The sequence below is a fragment of the Saimiri boliviensis genome, chromosome 2 (genome assembly GCF_048565385.1).
Source record: "Saimiri boliviensis isolate mSaiBol1 chromosome 2, mSaiBol1.pri, whole genome shotgun sequence".
Taxonomy (NCBI): domain Eukaryota; kingdom Metazoa; phylum Chordata; class Mammalia; order Primates; family Cebidae; genus Saimiri; species Saimiri boliviensis.
The window spans coordinates 237,987,101-238,001,397 of NC_133450.1; the positions used below are offsets into that span (position 1 = coordinate 237,987,101).

The 14,297-nt window shown below is 45.1% G+C and overlaps 1 protein-coding gene across 5 annotated transcripts in view; it reads right to left on the minus strand.

Annotated features, from left to right (window-relative positions):
* Positions 1-1,913: 1,913 nt before the first annotated feature.
* LOC101053049 (family with sequence similarity 120 member A) overlaps positions 1,914-14,297 on the minus strand; it is a 119,934-nt gene continuing 107,550 nt past the window's right edge. For 4 of the 5 annotated variants that reach the window (XM_074395570.1, XM_039474745.2, XM_074395569.1 and 1 more), the window contains 3 exons: positions 12,654-12,795; positions 11,595-11,691; positions 1,914-3,805 (listed from right to left, as the gene is read on the minus strand). In XM_074395570.1, the coding sequence (XP_074251671.1) occupies positions 3,494-3,805; positions 11,595-11,691; positions 12,654-12,795 (551 nt within the window). In that variant the 3' untranslated portion in view covers positions 1,914-3,493. The remainder of the gene's footprint in view (positions 3,806-11,594; positions 11,692-12,653; positions 12,796-14,297) is intronic. The other variant, XM_074395568.1, reaches the window with a different exon arrangement.

The window sequence follows — 14,297 nt, forward strand, 5'->3', positions numbered from 1 at the left end:
ATCAGGTGGCTCCCGATGGAGGAATTACTGGGGATTTCTTTTCCTTTTTGTGTATCCAGCATTTATTCACCACAATAAACACATAGTGCTTTTGAAACACGAAAGAATTCAGTAAGACCCATTTTTTGAAAAGGAAGAGACTAAATGGCCAGGCAGGAGAGCATACGACTTGCCCCAGGATACCATGCTGCCAGGAAGGAGAAACACCAGCATCACCATTTATTCCAGCCCGCACCAGCGTCAACCAGAGCCACTGGCCCCAGGGCCCATCTCAGCATCGCCCTTGGGCCTTCCTCTGCAATTCCGGTGGTGTGGGAGGAGTGTCCTTGGCCTCTTTGTTCCAGCCACAGGGTCGCCGGAGCCCTAGCACCCTCTCCCTTCTTCTCTCCTTCCCGAGCCTGCACCTCCTGGGCCCTCAGGAGCAGGCAGACAGACCCATCTTAGAGCTAAGGGTTGGGTTCCAGCCTAGTCCCTGCTGAGAGTGACCTGGAGCACGCCGTGCTGCTCTCTCACCTACAGCAACTGCAACTCAGAGATGGAAGCCGCCGGAAGGCAGGAGCACCTGCCTGCCACGCGCTCTGCTGCTGCTCAGACTGGACTGTTCCGAAGCCCGTCCCTCTCCCCTCTCGAAGCCAGAGGATTGTCCCCTGCCCGTTTGCCATTCTCAAGTGGGGTGGACCTGCCCCGAGAGAGAGGGAAGAAAACCGCGCGGTCGTCAGGGCGGGGGTGGCACTGCAATGGGGGGTGGAAGCTCGGGGGCCCGACAAGTGCTCCCCCAAAACGCGGCGCCTCCGCCAGGCACTCGCGACCCAGAGTGGGTCTGACTTGTTCCCGTCACACGCAGGGGCCCCAGCAGAACGGCGCTCTCGGAAGACGGAGCCGTCCGGGCGCCCCCATCTCCCCGCAGCGCAGAGGAGGGCTGGCTGGCCCGCCACGGGGCGGCTGGCGCCGGGAAGCAGCGAGCCCCCGGCAGGGCCGGAGGAGGCGGGGTGGGAAGCGGCCCCGGAGCGAGCGAGGCCGGCCCCCTGCCCTCAGACCCCGAAAGCCCACCCCACGAAGAGCAGGCGTCAATTCGTCCGGGGTCTGAGCGGCCAGGGCCGGGAGAGCTCTCGGGGTGTTCGGTGGGGGCTCGGGCTCCCGGGGCCTCCTTCCGTCCCGGGGAAGACGGGTCTCCGCCGAGCCCGGCCCCGGCCACGCAGCAGCACCGGCCGCGCCGCTCCGCTCGCGGCCGCCGGGAGGAAACACCCGAGAGCAGGCCCCGCCCACACGGCCCCGCCCCGCGCGCTGCGCACGCACCCGAGCCTGCGCGGCGGCGGACCAGGAAGCGCCACGCGAGGCCCCGCCCCGCCCGGCCCCGCCCCGCCCCGCCCTCTCACAGGAAGGAAACGCGCCCCCGGGCGAGCGCCAGCCCCTCCCTGCAGCGGGGTCGCCGCGGCTCTCTCGGGCGGCTCTCTCGGCCGCCGCCAGCGCCGCCAGCCCGCCAGCCCCCACTAGAGGGCAGCACGGGGAGCGTCTCGGCAGGCGCTCGGCGGACCTGGGCACAGGGACCTCCCATCAGGCTGCAGGGAAGAGCCCCGGGTCAGACGGACGGCGTGAAAGCCGGCCACGCCCGTAACATCCAGCTTTTAAAGCATGCTGGAGTCCAATTCATTGCGTCCTTGGGGCTTAAGAACACCTTTTCTGTAAGCCTGCTTTAGCAGAGAGAATTTTTTATCCCTTTGGTTGCTTGAAACTTAACTATCAAATTAACCATGTATGAATGTTCCTCTAAGCCGGAAACCTGGAATTCCTTTGAAAGGGTACAATATTTTTAAACTTTGGTTATCTGATCAAGCTTTTCAGTAATTGTTTCTATTTGAATTAAACCTCGATAAAATTAGCTTTTACAAGTGAATTTAAAAGCCACGCCATACTTTATACTAAAAGAATAAAGATTTTTATTAAGCATTGTAAGTTGCATTCAATAGCCTTCAGATACACCACACCACAATCCATCGACAGTCAATCAAACCCAACAGCAGTTCATTCTTGCACAATCCATGAGTTAGGGCAAAACTCCCTTCAACTTACAGTAAGATCCTACTTAGCTCTTGCGGGCAGGGGTTGGGGAATTACACCTCATTTCTGATCACTAATGTGATGAAGAGCATCAGAAGTATATGAAAACGATAAGAAGTGATTCTGATTTCAAAGTACATTGTTTGGAAACATTAACAAAAACATCAAAATGATAGAAGTATACCTGCTTCTACTAAATTCTTGATGGGAAAGTTCTCAAGAACAAGCAATTTGTTTCCTGCTACAGAGGGGGGGTGGTTTTTTTTTTCTTTTTAAAGATCAAAGGGTTTTTTTTTTTTTCACAGAATTTCATATTTGCTAATATGAAGGCATAAAACAGCAACAAAGAACAATAATGCATACAGCAGTGAATACACCAGGGTAATGTTGATATTCGAAACGGCTAGATAATTTTGGGGGGGGCTTTAGAATAAATGCAACAGAGGTCAATAATCACAAAATTTTAAGGTTAGAGCAAGATCAGTCAATGACTAAACAGAGTTAACATCTTTTATAGGACTATTACTGATTATTAGCATTTTTGTTTTGCAAATGGGCACATACTGGTAAGAATGGAAGAAAGGACGATAACATGCATATTAACTACACACTTTAAAAATTATGAACCATGCAGAAGTTTAGCTCAAGTAGTAGTACTAATGGTCTACATCCGATTCAAAACCACATAGTTCATTGATCACAGATGCATGGTATTAGTCACGAAAAGTTTCAGAACACATTGTGTTGATTTTGAAAGGTCATTTGCATCTTCTATGATTTCAACTTTATCTCCATTTAACTTGCTTGTAAAGTATGTATGATGTATTGTATATTTAAAATCAGCAGAACGGCAATATTACTCTATAATTTTTTAGTTTTGATAGTTGCACTTTTTTTTTTTTAACACAAAAGAACCACATCAACAGTGATGAAATTTAAGAAAGAAAAACTGTGGTTGTGCCTTATTTCTTTCATAATCATAAAAATCAAAGCCTTAAAGAAAGCTTCATTGTGAAACAGTAATGCAAAATCAAATATAATGGCATACATATGGTGCCAAATGCTAAAAATTATATTTTAAGCTATATATACTTAAAGACTGCCAAAATTTGTTTTCTTTATAGTTCAAGAAACACAACTATAGGCTTTTGTCATAACCAGTTTAAACTTTATGTGTACTTCATTTTAAGTGCGGGAGTCAAATGCTCTTCATTTTCTTTCTCTTTTTTGTTTTATTGTAGCATTTTGACTACAACTGGTTAAAACTAAAAATGTGTTGTTTAAATCTCTGATATCAAAGAGGGATCTGAATTTCCAAAGTCCTCATTTTTCTCTTACGGAAAGGACAAAATGTACATAACTGCAGGCTCTCTCTCTCCAGATATTCCTAAATCTTTACCCTTCCAGCATCCTTCACCCTCTATAAAAAATAAGTTTACTCTTCTTTATTTAAGACAGCTGCCTCCAGAGCAGCTTCTCTGCGGCAAGCGCTGTCTGTACTTAGTGCATTTAAATGAGGATTTGTATTGCACGTTTTAGAGTCATTATTCAAGGCACTTTCAGAGTGGCTGGGGGCCCTGGCATCACCCGTGCTCCCGTTCATCTGGGGAGCCGGTTTCTCCTCGGCCATCACTCCGTTTTCAGCCAGGGACCCGTCTGAAGACATAGCAGAGGACTTCGATTCCCCAGATTTTGACTTAAGTTCTTTGGCCACTTCTTCTGCTGAAGCAGCATAAGGAGGTCTGCCCTGTTTAAAACAAAGGACAACAAATGAGAAGGTGGCTTCTGATAAATGGCAGAAGAGAGAAGATGCCCATTTTGGCCTCATGACACTCTCTGCAGATTCAAGAGCAGAAAATGCCCGGTGGGGTCCCTCTAACCCTGTCTTTGCTTTGACTTTCAGGTGGTATAAGCTCAACCTGTCTCAATCAGTTCCCTCCATGGCCCCTTCCCTCAACTCCTCTGTAGTTAATACCCTGAAAATGAGGGAGATTCCTACTCCAGGAGCTCTGGTCTAATCCTTTGTATGGCACCAAATTGTTTAAAATAACAAAATGCCCCTCAATAGGTCTTTTCTAAAATTACTATTCCCAGCACCACAAAACAAACAGGGTCCCCCACATCTGCCTGTGATGTGCAGCAGTGCGCACCCCCCGTTTCTACTGCGGAAATAACAGGCATTGCTGGGGACCCTCAACAAGAAATCTGCACTGATAATTGCCCCGTGCTTGTGAAATATCTCCTCTGAATGGGTCTTCCCCATTCCTAATAGGTTTAATAATAATTATCTGGGAAAAAAAAAAAAAAAAAAAAGGCTCTCGAGATGAATCCAGCACATTTTCTGAAAGACATGGCTCTCTGTGAGGGCACTGAAGACAGATCTTGAGTTGCTTCTATCACTGGACCAGGGCTCCTCAACCTCAGCATATGGTATGGTGGCTCTGTTCATTCTCTGTGGTGGGATTGTCCCATACACCATAGGGTGTTTAACAGCATCCCTAGGCTTCACCCATTAAAAGCCAGTGCCCACATGAGGTCATAACAATCATCATCTCCAAATATCCTTGGGAGCCAATCACCAGGGCTGAGAGTCACTGTCATAGATTGACTCAATGCTGAAGAAAACCTGGATGGTTTTCACCTTCAAATGGTCATTTTACAGATGAGAACAGGAATCTTCCAGCTTGCCATTGCATCCCCTTCCCAACAAAGATGGTGGTACTTTCCAGCATCTTCTAGGCCTCCTATTCTGAAAACCAGGGTATTTGCCTTCTTGATGACAAAGCCCATTCATTCAACCCAGATGGAGATGTGACCCTTGCCTAAGAAATGACCTCAATAAACCAAAGGTCCCTACATACTCTCCTACGACATAGATGTTAGCTTCCAACCCTAGGGTTCAGAAATACTAATGCACCCTTCTCCATAAGTAAATGCAATCACCATTTTCTTTGAACCTGGAGACAAATAATATCAAACATAAAAATACAGCAGGACTACTGGGCACGGGGCTCATGCCTGTAATCCCAGAACTTTGGGAGGCTGAAGCGGATGGGAGAGTGAGACTCTGTCTCGAAAAATAATAATAATGATATAGAGCACAACCAAGAAGTAAAAAAATAATTCTGAAGATTTTAACGTATCCTTTCAAATCTCAGAGCCCTCACTGTCAGGGAGAGTCCACTACAGGACTCAATCAGCACGTATGGTAGGATCGTCAGGAGTTGGAAGTGGGTACCTGTGGATGCTTGCTGCAGGAGTCATAATACAGGCCTGTTACGGACACTCAAAGGAGTCCCTCCCAGTGACGGGGGAGGGGTGCGCACAGAGGGTGAGGGGACTGGGAAGGAAAGTGGCTTTCACCTATTTGGAAACAGACATCCCCTCTTTCTACAACCATAAGCCTTTGCCACCAGGAGCAGGTTCCTCATGCCACCACCAAATGCACTGTGTGTGGTGTGGCATCTTCTGCTCCACTGTGTGTCCTCTGAGAACTGACCAAGCAACAGGATGGGGCTCTGCACCAAGGGCAAGTGCTGGGAGTGGAATAAAAACGGGACGGATGGGGCAACAAAAAGAGAGAGCCTAGAAATTCTCAGGAAGCAACTGGCATATTTTTAACATACGATGAAAACCACAAAGGAAGAGCAAAGCTGCCCACATCCTCCAACCTTCCCAGGATGCACAGTGGAAAGTACCAGGTGGAATCACACACAACCCTGTGAGAAATGGGAGAAGAGGGTGAAGTCACAGGCCCACACACGACGAAGCACACCAGAGAGACAGATTCACAAAAAGACCAGAAGTACCCCCTCTGATTTCAAAACAGGTTGATAAAATGATAGAAGACATGAAACAACAGCAGAAATCAAACTAAAAGACTGGGAATGAAGTGAAAAAATTTAGAGAAGAATTCAAAATAAAAAGAAAAACTTCATTACAGAAATGAAGACTAAATTAGAAGAAACACAAGAACAAATACCCAAAGAAGACAAAAAGGAAGAAAAGATTTTTAAATTGGAAAGAAATAAAGACAGGGAATACAAATCAAAACCACAATGAGCCAGGCACGATGGCTCACACCTGTAATCCCAACACTCTGAGAAGTCGAGGCGGGCAGATCATGAGGTCAGGAGTTCAAGACCAGCCTGGCCAACATTGTGAAACTTGGTCTCTACTAAAAATACAAAAATTAGCCAGGCGTAGTGGTGTGTGCCTGTAGTCCCAGCTACTCGGGAGGCTGAGGCAAAGGAATTGCTTGAACCCGGGAGGCGGAGGTTGCAGTCAGCTGAGATCATGCCACTGCACTCCAGCCTAGGCAACAGATCAAGACTTATTTCAACAACAACAACAAGGAAACCCACACACAATGAGATAATACTTGACATTCACTAGGAAGGCTAAAACCAAAAAGAAGAAAAACAGCAAGTTTTGGCAAGGATGTAGAGAAACTGGTGTCCTTGTACACTGCTGGTGGGAATGTAAAATGATGCAGCTGCTTTAGAAAAGAGTCTGGTAATTTCTCAAATGGTTAAACATACAGTGACCATGTGAGCCAGAAATTCTACTTGTAGGCATATACACAAAAGAACTGAAAACACAAACCCACACAAGGATTTGTAGATGAATGTTCCTAATACTATTATCTGTAACAGCCAAAAGGTGGAAACAACCAACTGTCCATCAACAAATGAGTGGATACATAAATACGGTCTTTCCACACAATGAAACACTATTCAGGAATAAAAAGGAATGAAATGCTGATACACACAACAATGTGTATATTTATACGAAATATACAAAACAGAAAACTCCAGAGACACAAAACAGATCAATGATTGCCAGGGGCTGAGGGGTGGGGTGGGGCGACTGCAGAGTGACTACAATGGGCAAGGAGTTTCTCGAGCAGTGATAAATGTTCTGGAATTAATGGTGATGGCTGCTGGACTTGGAGAATAAATTAAAAACCACTGATTTACAAATGACCCAATTAGAAAATGGTGCAAAGACCCAAACAGATATACAGATGGCAAATAAGCACATGAAAAGATGTTCCACATCGTAAGTCATCAGGGAAATGCAAACTCAAACAAAAAGCTCCCACTACACACCTATGAGAATGGCCAGAATCCTGAACACTGACACCACCAAATGCTGGAGAGGATGTGGAGTAACAGGAACTCTCTTTCATTGCTATGGGGAATGCAAAATGTTATAGCCACTCTGGAAGACAGTTTGGTGGTTTCTTACAAAACAAAACACACTTACCATAAAATCCCAAAGTCATGTTCATGGATATTTACCCAAAGGAGTTATGTCTACATGAAAACCTGCACATGGGTGTTAATAACAGCTTTATTCATAAGTGCCCCTCTGTAAGCAACAAAGATGTCCCTTAGTAGGTGAATGGATAAACTAGCATATCTGGACAATATAAGCTACTCAGTGCTTAAAAAAAAAAAAAAAAAGAACAGTGAAGCCATGAAAAGATATGGAGGAAACTTAAATGCATATTGTCAAGTGAAAGAAGCCAATGTGTGGCCGGGCGCGGTGGCTCAAGCCTGTAATCCCAGCACTTTGGGAGGCCGAGGCGGGTGGATCACGAGGTCAAAAGATCGAGACCATCCTGGTCAACATGGTGAAACCCCGTCTCTACTAAAAACACAAAAAATTAGCTGGGCATGGTGGCACGTGCTTGTAACCCCAGCTACTCAGGAGGCTGAGGCAGGAGAATTGCCTGAACCCAGGAGGCGGAGGTTGCGGTGAGCCGAGATCGCGCCATTGCACTCCAGCCTGGGTAACAAGAGTGAAACTCCGTCTCAAAAAAAAAAAAAAAAAAAAGAAAGAAAGAAAGAAAGAAGCCAATGTGAAAAGGTTACACACTGTATGATTAACAACTATGTGACGTTCAGGCCAAAAAAGATCTGGTAACTACCCAGATGGGAGGAAGAAGGGATGAACAAGCAGAGAATAGAGAATTTTAGGGCAGTGAAATTACTCTGTGTGAAACTATATTGGTACATACATGCCATTATACATTTGTTCAAATCCACAGAGTGCACAACACCAAGAATGAACCCTAACATCAACTGTGGACTTAGTGTGAAAAGGATGTGTCAATGTAGGGTCACAGAATGTAACAAAGGGAGCCCTCTGTGGGAGAGGTTGACAATGGAGGAGTGGTGTGTGTGCCAGCACAGAGGGTTGTGTGTGTGCCTGCACAGAGGATATGGAATTCTGCCTTCTGCTTCTATACCTTCTGCTCAATTTTGCTGTGAACCTGAAACTACCTCTAAAAATTAGTCTCTGAGAAAAACAAACCATTGAACTGTACTTTAAAATAGGTAAACTTCATGTATGTGAGTCATATATTTAAAAAGAAACAAATACAAAGGACAAAAAATTGTTTTTAAAACTATTAATTCAAGGAAACTTTCTAAAATAAAATGAAATGTGAAATTACCTTTGGAAAGCATGCTTTTCACACTGAGTGCCCTGATCCAGAATAACTAGTCCCAGGACACTGTGAAGGAAAGTCGTTAAACTCTTACTGAGACACAAAAAACAGTTTGGGCATTTAGGCCAAAATTGCAAGTGACTTCGAAGGGGAAAAAATTAGACTATTATCCATTTTTGAGAGCAGAGCTTCATGCCAGAAGAAAATGAAGCAGCACCAGGCGTGGTGACTCATGCCTGTAATCCCAGCACTTTTGGGAGACTGAGACGGACGGATCACCTGAGGTCAGGAGTTTGAGACCAGCCTGGCCAACATGGTGAAACCCCATCTCTACTAAAAATACAACAATTAGCAGGGTGTGGTGGCACATGCCTGTAATTCCAGCTACTCAGGAGACTGAGGCATGAGAATCACTTGAACTCAGGAGGTGGGAGGTTGCAGTGAGCTGAGATTGTGCCACTGGACTCCAGCCTGGGTGACAGAGCAAGACTCCAACTCAAAAAAAAGAAAGAAAATGAAGCAACATAAGACACTTGAGCAAAGAAAATGTGAGCCAGTGCTCCCAGTTATAAGGGAAATAAACTGTTTTCAAGTTAATATTATTCCTACATTCTTCCTGAGGAACCCTTCCTGAGAATCTACTAAATAAAGGGTTTCAGGAGCCGAAATGGATGCACGGACAAGGCTTGGTAGGGGCATGAGACATGAAGGTGTTTCTAGAACCAAGGCAGATGAGGTAAGAAGGGAATGTACAGTAGGTCACGCTGGTTGCGTAGATAACGTACGCAATAATAGCACAGCTCTTTTTTTTAGAAATGCAAGAGTGCTGAGGGAGAGCGAGAAGCAAACATCTCCTTTAAACTGTTCGCAGTAATTTAGGCTGGTAAGGGTAGCGCTCACTCTGAGCCTCTTGTGTGTACAGTATGGAAAAAGTATATAATTAGTTTTGTATATCCAATCTAATCTACTCCTGACTACTTTTTTTGTTTTGTTTTGTTTTGTTTTTTGTTTTTTGCTTTTTTTGAGACGGAGTTTCGCTCTTGTTACCTAGGTGGAGTGCAATGGCGCGATCTCGGCTCACCGCAACCTCCGCCTCCTGGGTTCAGGCAATTCTCCTGCCTCAGCCTCCTGAGTAGCTGGGATTACAGGCACGTGCCACCATGCCCAGCTGATTTTTTGTATTTTTAGTAGAGACGGGGTTTCACCATGTTGACCAGGATGGTCTCGATCTCTTGACCTCGTGATCCACCCGCCTCGGCCTCCCAAAGTGCTGGGATTACAGGCGTGAGCCACCGTACTTTTTTTTTTTTGAGACACCGTCTTGCTCTGTCACCCAGGCTAGAGTGCAGTGGCACAATCTCAGCTCAACCTCTTGGCCTCAAGCAATTCTCCCACCTCAGCCTCCTGAGTAGCTGAGACCACAAGTACTTACCACCATGCCAAGCTAATTTTTGATTTTTTGCAGAGACGAGGTCTTGCCATATTGCCTGCTGGTCTGAAACTCCTAATCTGCCTGCCTCAGTCTCCCAAAGTGCTGGGATTATAAACATGAGCCACTGTGCCCAGCTTTTTCTGACTTCTTAAGAACCAAGATTCTCAGGGAGGAAGAAGGGACATTTAGATATAAAGTAGAGGTTAAGTAAAAGTCTTAAAGTCCTACATTTGAATTGGAAGATTCAGTATAAACTCATAATGTCATTCATTGGTGGGGACAGCACATTATGTATATATAGTGTATGCCTGTGTACATAGGTACACGTGTGCACAGTACATACATGGACCTGTGTTTATGCACCTTTCCTCCCTAGTGCTATGTGCAGGAAAAGCCTACAGTGACTCAGTACAGAAGAAAGGACATACAGATCACGACAGTAGGTTTTTAAAGGCCTTGTAGTCCTCAGTTTGAATTAGAAACATCAACAGAAATTCATGACGATCTTATATTTAAAAAAGAAAACAAAACCTTAGATGAATGTGTGTGTTTATGTGTGAAAAATCAGAATTCCGGGTGTGGATATACTTCCCGCTCCACGCCAGTTCTTCCACAGAACACTAGGAACGGTGAACAGTGCTATGGTAATAAGACCTGTCCATGCTCAGACAGGTCCTGAAATGTTTCCCATTAAAGAAACCAAGAAACTGGCTAGGCACGGTGGCTCATGCCTGTAATCCCCAGCACTCTGTGAGGCCGAGGGAGACAGATCACCTGAGGTCAAAGGTTCAGTCTGGCCAACATGGTGAAACCCCATCTCTACTAAAAATACAAAACTCATTTGGGCGTGGTGGGGCGCGCCTATACTCCCAGCTACTCGGAAGGCTGAGAGAGGAGAATCACTTGAGCTCGGGAGGCAGAGGTTGCAGTGAGCCCAGATTACACTACTGCACTCCAGCCTGGGCAACAGAGCGAGACTACATCTCAAAAACAGAAAAAAAGGCCGGGCGCGGTGGCTCAAGCCTGTAATCCCAGCACTTTGGGAGGCCGAGGCAGGTGGATCACGAGGTCGAGAGATCGAGACCATCCTGGTCAACATGGTGAAACCCCGTCTCTACTAAAAATACAAAAAATTAGCTGGGCATGGTGGTGTGTGCCTGTAATCCCAGCTACTCAGGAGGCTGAGGCAGGAGAATTGCCTGAACCCAGGAGGCAGAGGTTGCGGTGAGCCGAGATCGCGCCATTGCACTCCAGCCTGGGTAACAAGAGCGAAACTCCGTCTCAAAAAAAAAAAAAAAAAAGAGAGGAAACTAAGAAACTGAAAGTGGTTGTTCCAGCTCTGACAGGCCAGGCAATCTCCAAGGTGAGCCTGGACCATCATGCCACACCAGGCAGGAAGCCACCAGAGACACACAGTCATGGAAAAGGGGAGAGACGACCTGAAGAGGCACTCAACAGCAAACGATCTGGGCTCTAGGAAACGGACATTTGGTGAGCAGCTATGTGCCAGTTACGGTGTTAGACGACTGACAGCTAAAGCATTATCCTCACAGCCCTCTGTCTGAGCGCAGGCACTAGAAGTGCAAGCTCGGACAGGAACATCCCTGAGGGCACTGAACCGGCACAAACACCATGTTGTCTTCTTACCTGAATTGCTGCCTGATTTTTGTAACCTCGGCCATAGTACCTTCCACCTCTTCCAAATGTTCTAATCACTGGGGTGGAAATAACTCCTCTGGGACGCCTAAATGAATACAAAAGGAAAACAATAAACACTTAAATCTGTTACAGGCATTTAGAATAATATCAAATGATTTTAAAGCCATCCAGTCTTACACTTTATGAAGCACTGAATTAACCCATTTATGCAGAAGGTTGCAATTTTTTGAGTTTTATCAGACCTTGGCGATGACTTTGAGCAGGACATAAATAACTCCCACATGCTTAGGGTTCCAATAATGGAACACTGGGGATAAACAGGTTAAGTATGATCATAGGGAAGGTTTATTCCAAGGAATCAATCTTATTTTTTTGGTTCATATCCATTGCATTTGCAGTCAAATGTTCCACCCCTGAGCTACACCCACCCCCATATCGAATGCATTTGATTTGAAAACTAGTACTTTAATAATACTACTTTTAAAAAATTGTTAAGGCACCTGGATAATTGAAAATTGTATGGTTATTTAATAATGGCTAATTGAATAATTATATAATACTATAAATGGGATTGCAAGCATTATAGATGATATTAAAGGCTGGGCACAGGGGCTCACACCTATAATCCCAGCACTTTGAGAGGCCCAGGCAGGTGGACTGGTTGAGCTCAGGAGTTCAAGACCAGCCTGGGCAACAAGGTGAAACCGTGTCTCTACCAAAAGTATGAAAATTAGTCAGGCATGCTGGTGCATGCCTGTGATCGCAGCTACTCGGGAGGCTGAAGTGAGAGAATGGCTGGAGCCCAGAAGTCGAGGCTACACTGAACTGTGATTGTGCCGCTGAACTCCAGCTTGGGTGACAGAGTAAGACCTGTCTCAAAATAAATACATAAATAAAAATGAAATAATTAAATAAATACAAATGATATTAAAGAAGAATGTATCTAATGATACAAAAATTTTCCTACTCAACTCCCAAGTCAAAAAAGCCAGTTAGAAGCTGTATTCTTTATTTATACAGAAGACATTCTCATGGCTCAGAACTTACCCTCTGGCTGGTCCTCCAACAGAAACCACCTGCAGGGGGAAAGGCCCCCGGCCCCCACGGCCCCTCCTGCTCCCAGCCCAGTGGCCAACCACAGTGCCAGCTATTTCTAGTTTGCCTCCCTGAGAAGGTATAGGTTGGACTCCTGCACAAAAAATATGCAAAAAGACAAGATCTTTACAATCACAGAATTAAGAATAGCAAAAAGGCACAGCAAGAAACATCTTTTCAATTTTGGTTTACATTTACCATGAAGCTACTTTCTCCTGCTTTGTAAAATTTTGTATTATGTAGTGTATCTATGCGCACATTGTTTGACTTTAAACTACTGTGAAGAACCCGTGACAACTGAATTAGGTTACAACTGCAAATGTGCAAGCCTTTCTAGATAGAAACAGATTCAATCAAGTGTTGTCACCGGGCCGTATGGCATGCCTTCTACATCACCAAGATGGAAATCTGCAAACTCAGCATGTTTTTCTCTGTAGGCAAATACTTCCAGGTTTACTACCTTAGCCAAACACCATAAAATCAATAAATCTAGCCTGTATTTCTTATTCTATTTTTAAATTAGAATTTCCTTAAGCAGAGTCACAAATAGAATTTACTAACTTCTTTTAATTGCTGCAAACTGTAAGTTTTCTGACCTAAGAAAATTCTCAAATTGCTAACTGGCCGCAAAACTTCTGATTAAAAACAAAAAAAAAAAAAAACAAAACCAGAGCCCCAAGCATCTTGTTTTCTAACAGTGGGAATGGATATGGCAATTCAGCACTGTCCAACAGAAACCTACAACAGGCTTTATATTTTCTTGTAGCTACATGAAAAATGTACAAAGAAACAGAGGAAAGACGTTTTAATAATACATTGATTTAACCCCATGTATCCAAAATAATACTATTGCAACAAGTAGTCAAGGAAAAAAAATTTTTTCTTTTTTGAGACAAGGTCTTGCTCTGTCACCCAGGTTGGAGTGCAATGTCGTGATCATGGCTCACTGCAGCCTTGACCTCCCAGCTCCAGCAATCCTCCCACCTCAGCCTCCTGAGTAGCTGGGACTACAGGTGCGTACAACCACACCTGGCTAACTTTTAAATTTTTTTTGTAGAGGCAAGGGTCTATGTTGTCTAGGCTGGTCTTGAACTCCTGCCTCAAGCAATTCTCTCTCCTTGACCTCCCAAAGTGCTGGGATTATAAGCATGAGCCACTGTGCCTGGCTCAAGATAAAAAATGGATGAGCTATTTTAGTTTGCTTCCCATTTTAAGTTTAAAAATCTGATATTTTACACATTTTAGCCAGAGTTGAAGTGCTCAACAGAGCATGTGGCCAGCAGCGACTATACTGGGCAGTGCAAATCTGAGTTCCAGACACAATTCTAAGAAAGTTAGGAAGCAGGTTGCTTTTATCATTCCAGTGTGAGTTCACTTCTTACCCCACTCTATCCATAGTACAGTCTCCCCTCTCCCTCCATCTTTGATCCCAACTACAGGCCAGCTTCAGTTTCAAGGCACTAAAAGGAGCTGAAGCAAATCAAGAAGCAGAGAGAAAACACAGCTGTGAGCTGCATGAGGAGCAGTCACAGAGCAGAGTAGCACCCTGCAGGAGGCCGGTGGGCGGACGGAGGAGGCAGAGGGGCATGCAGCTGC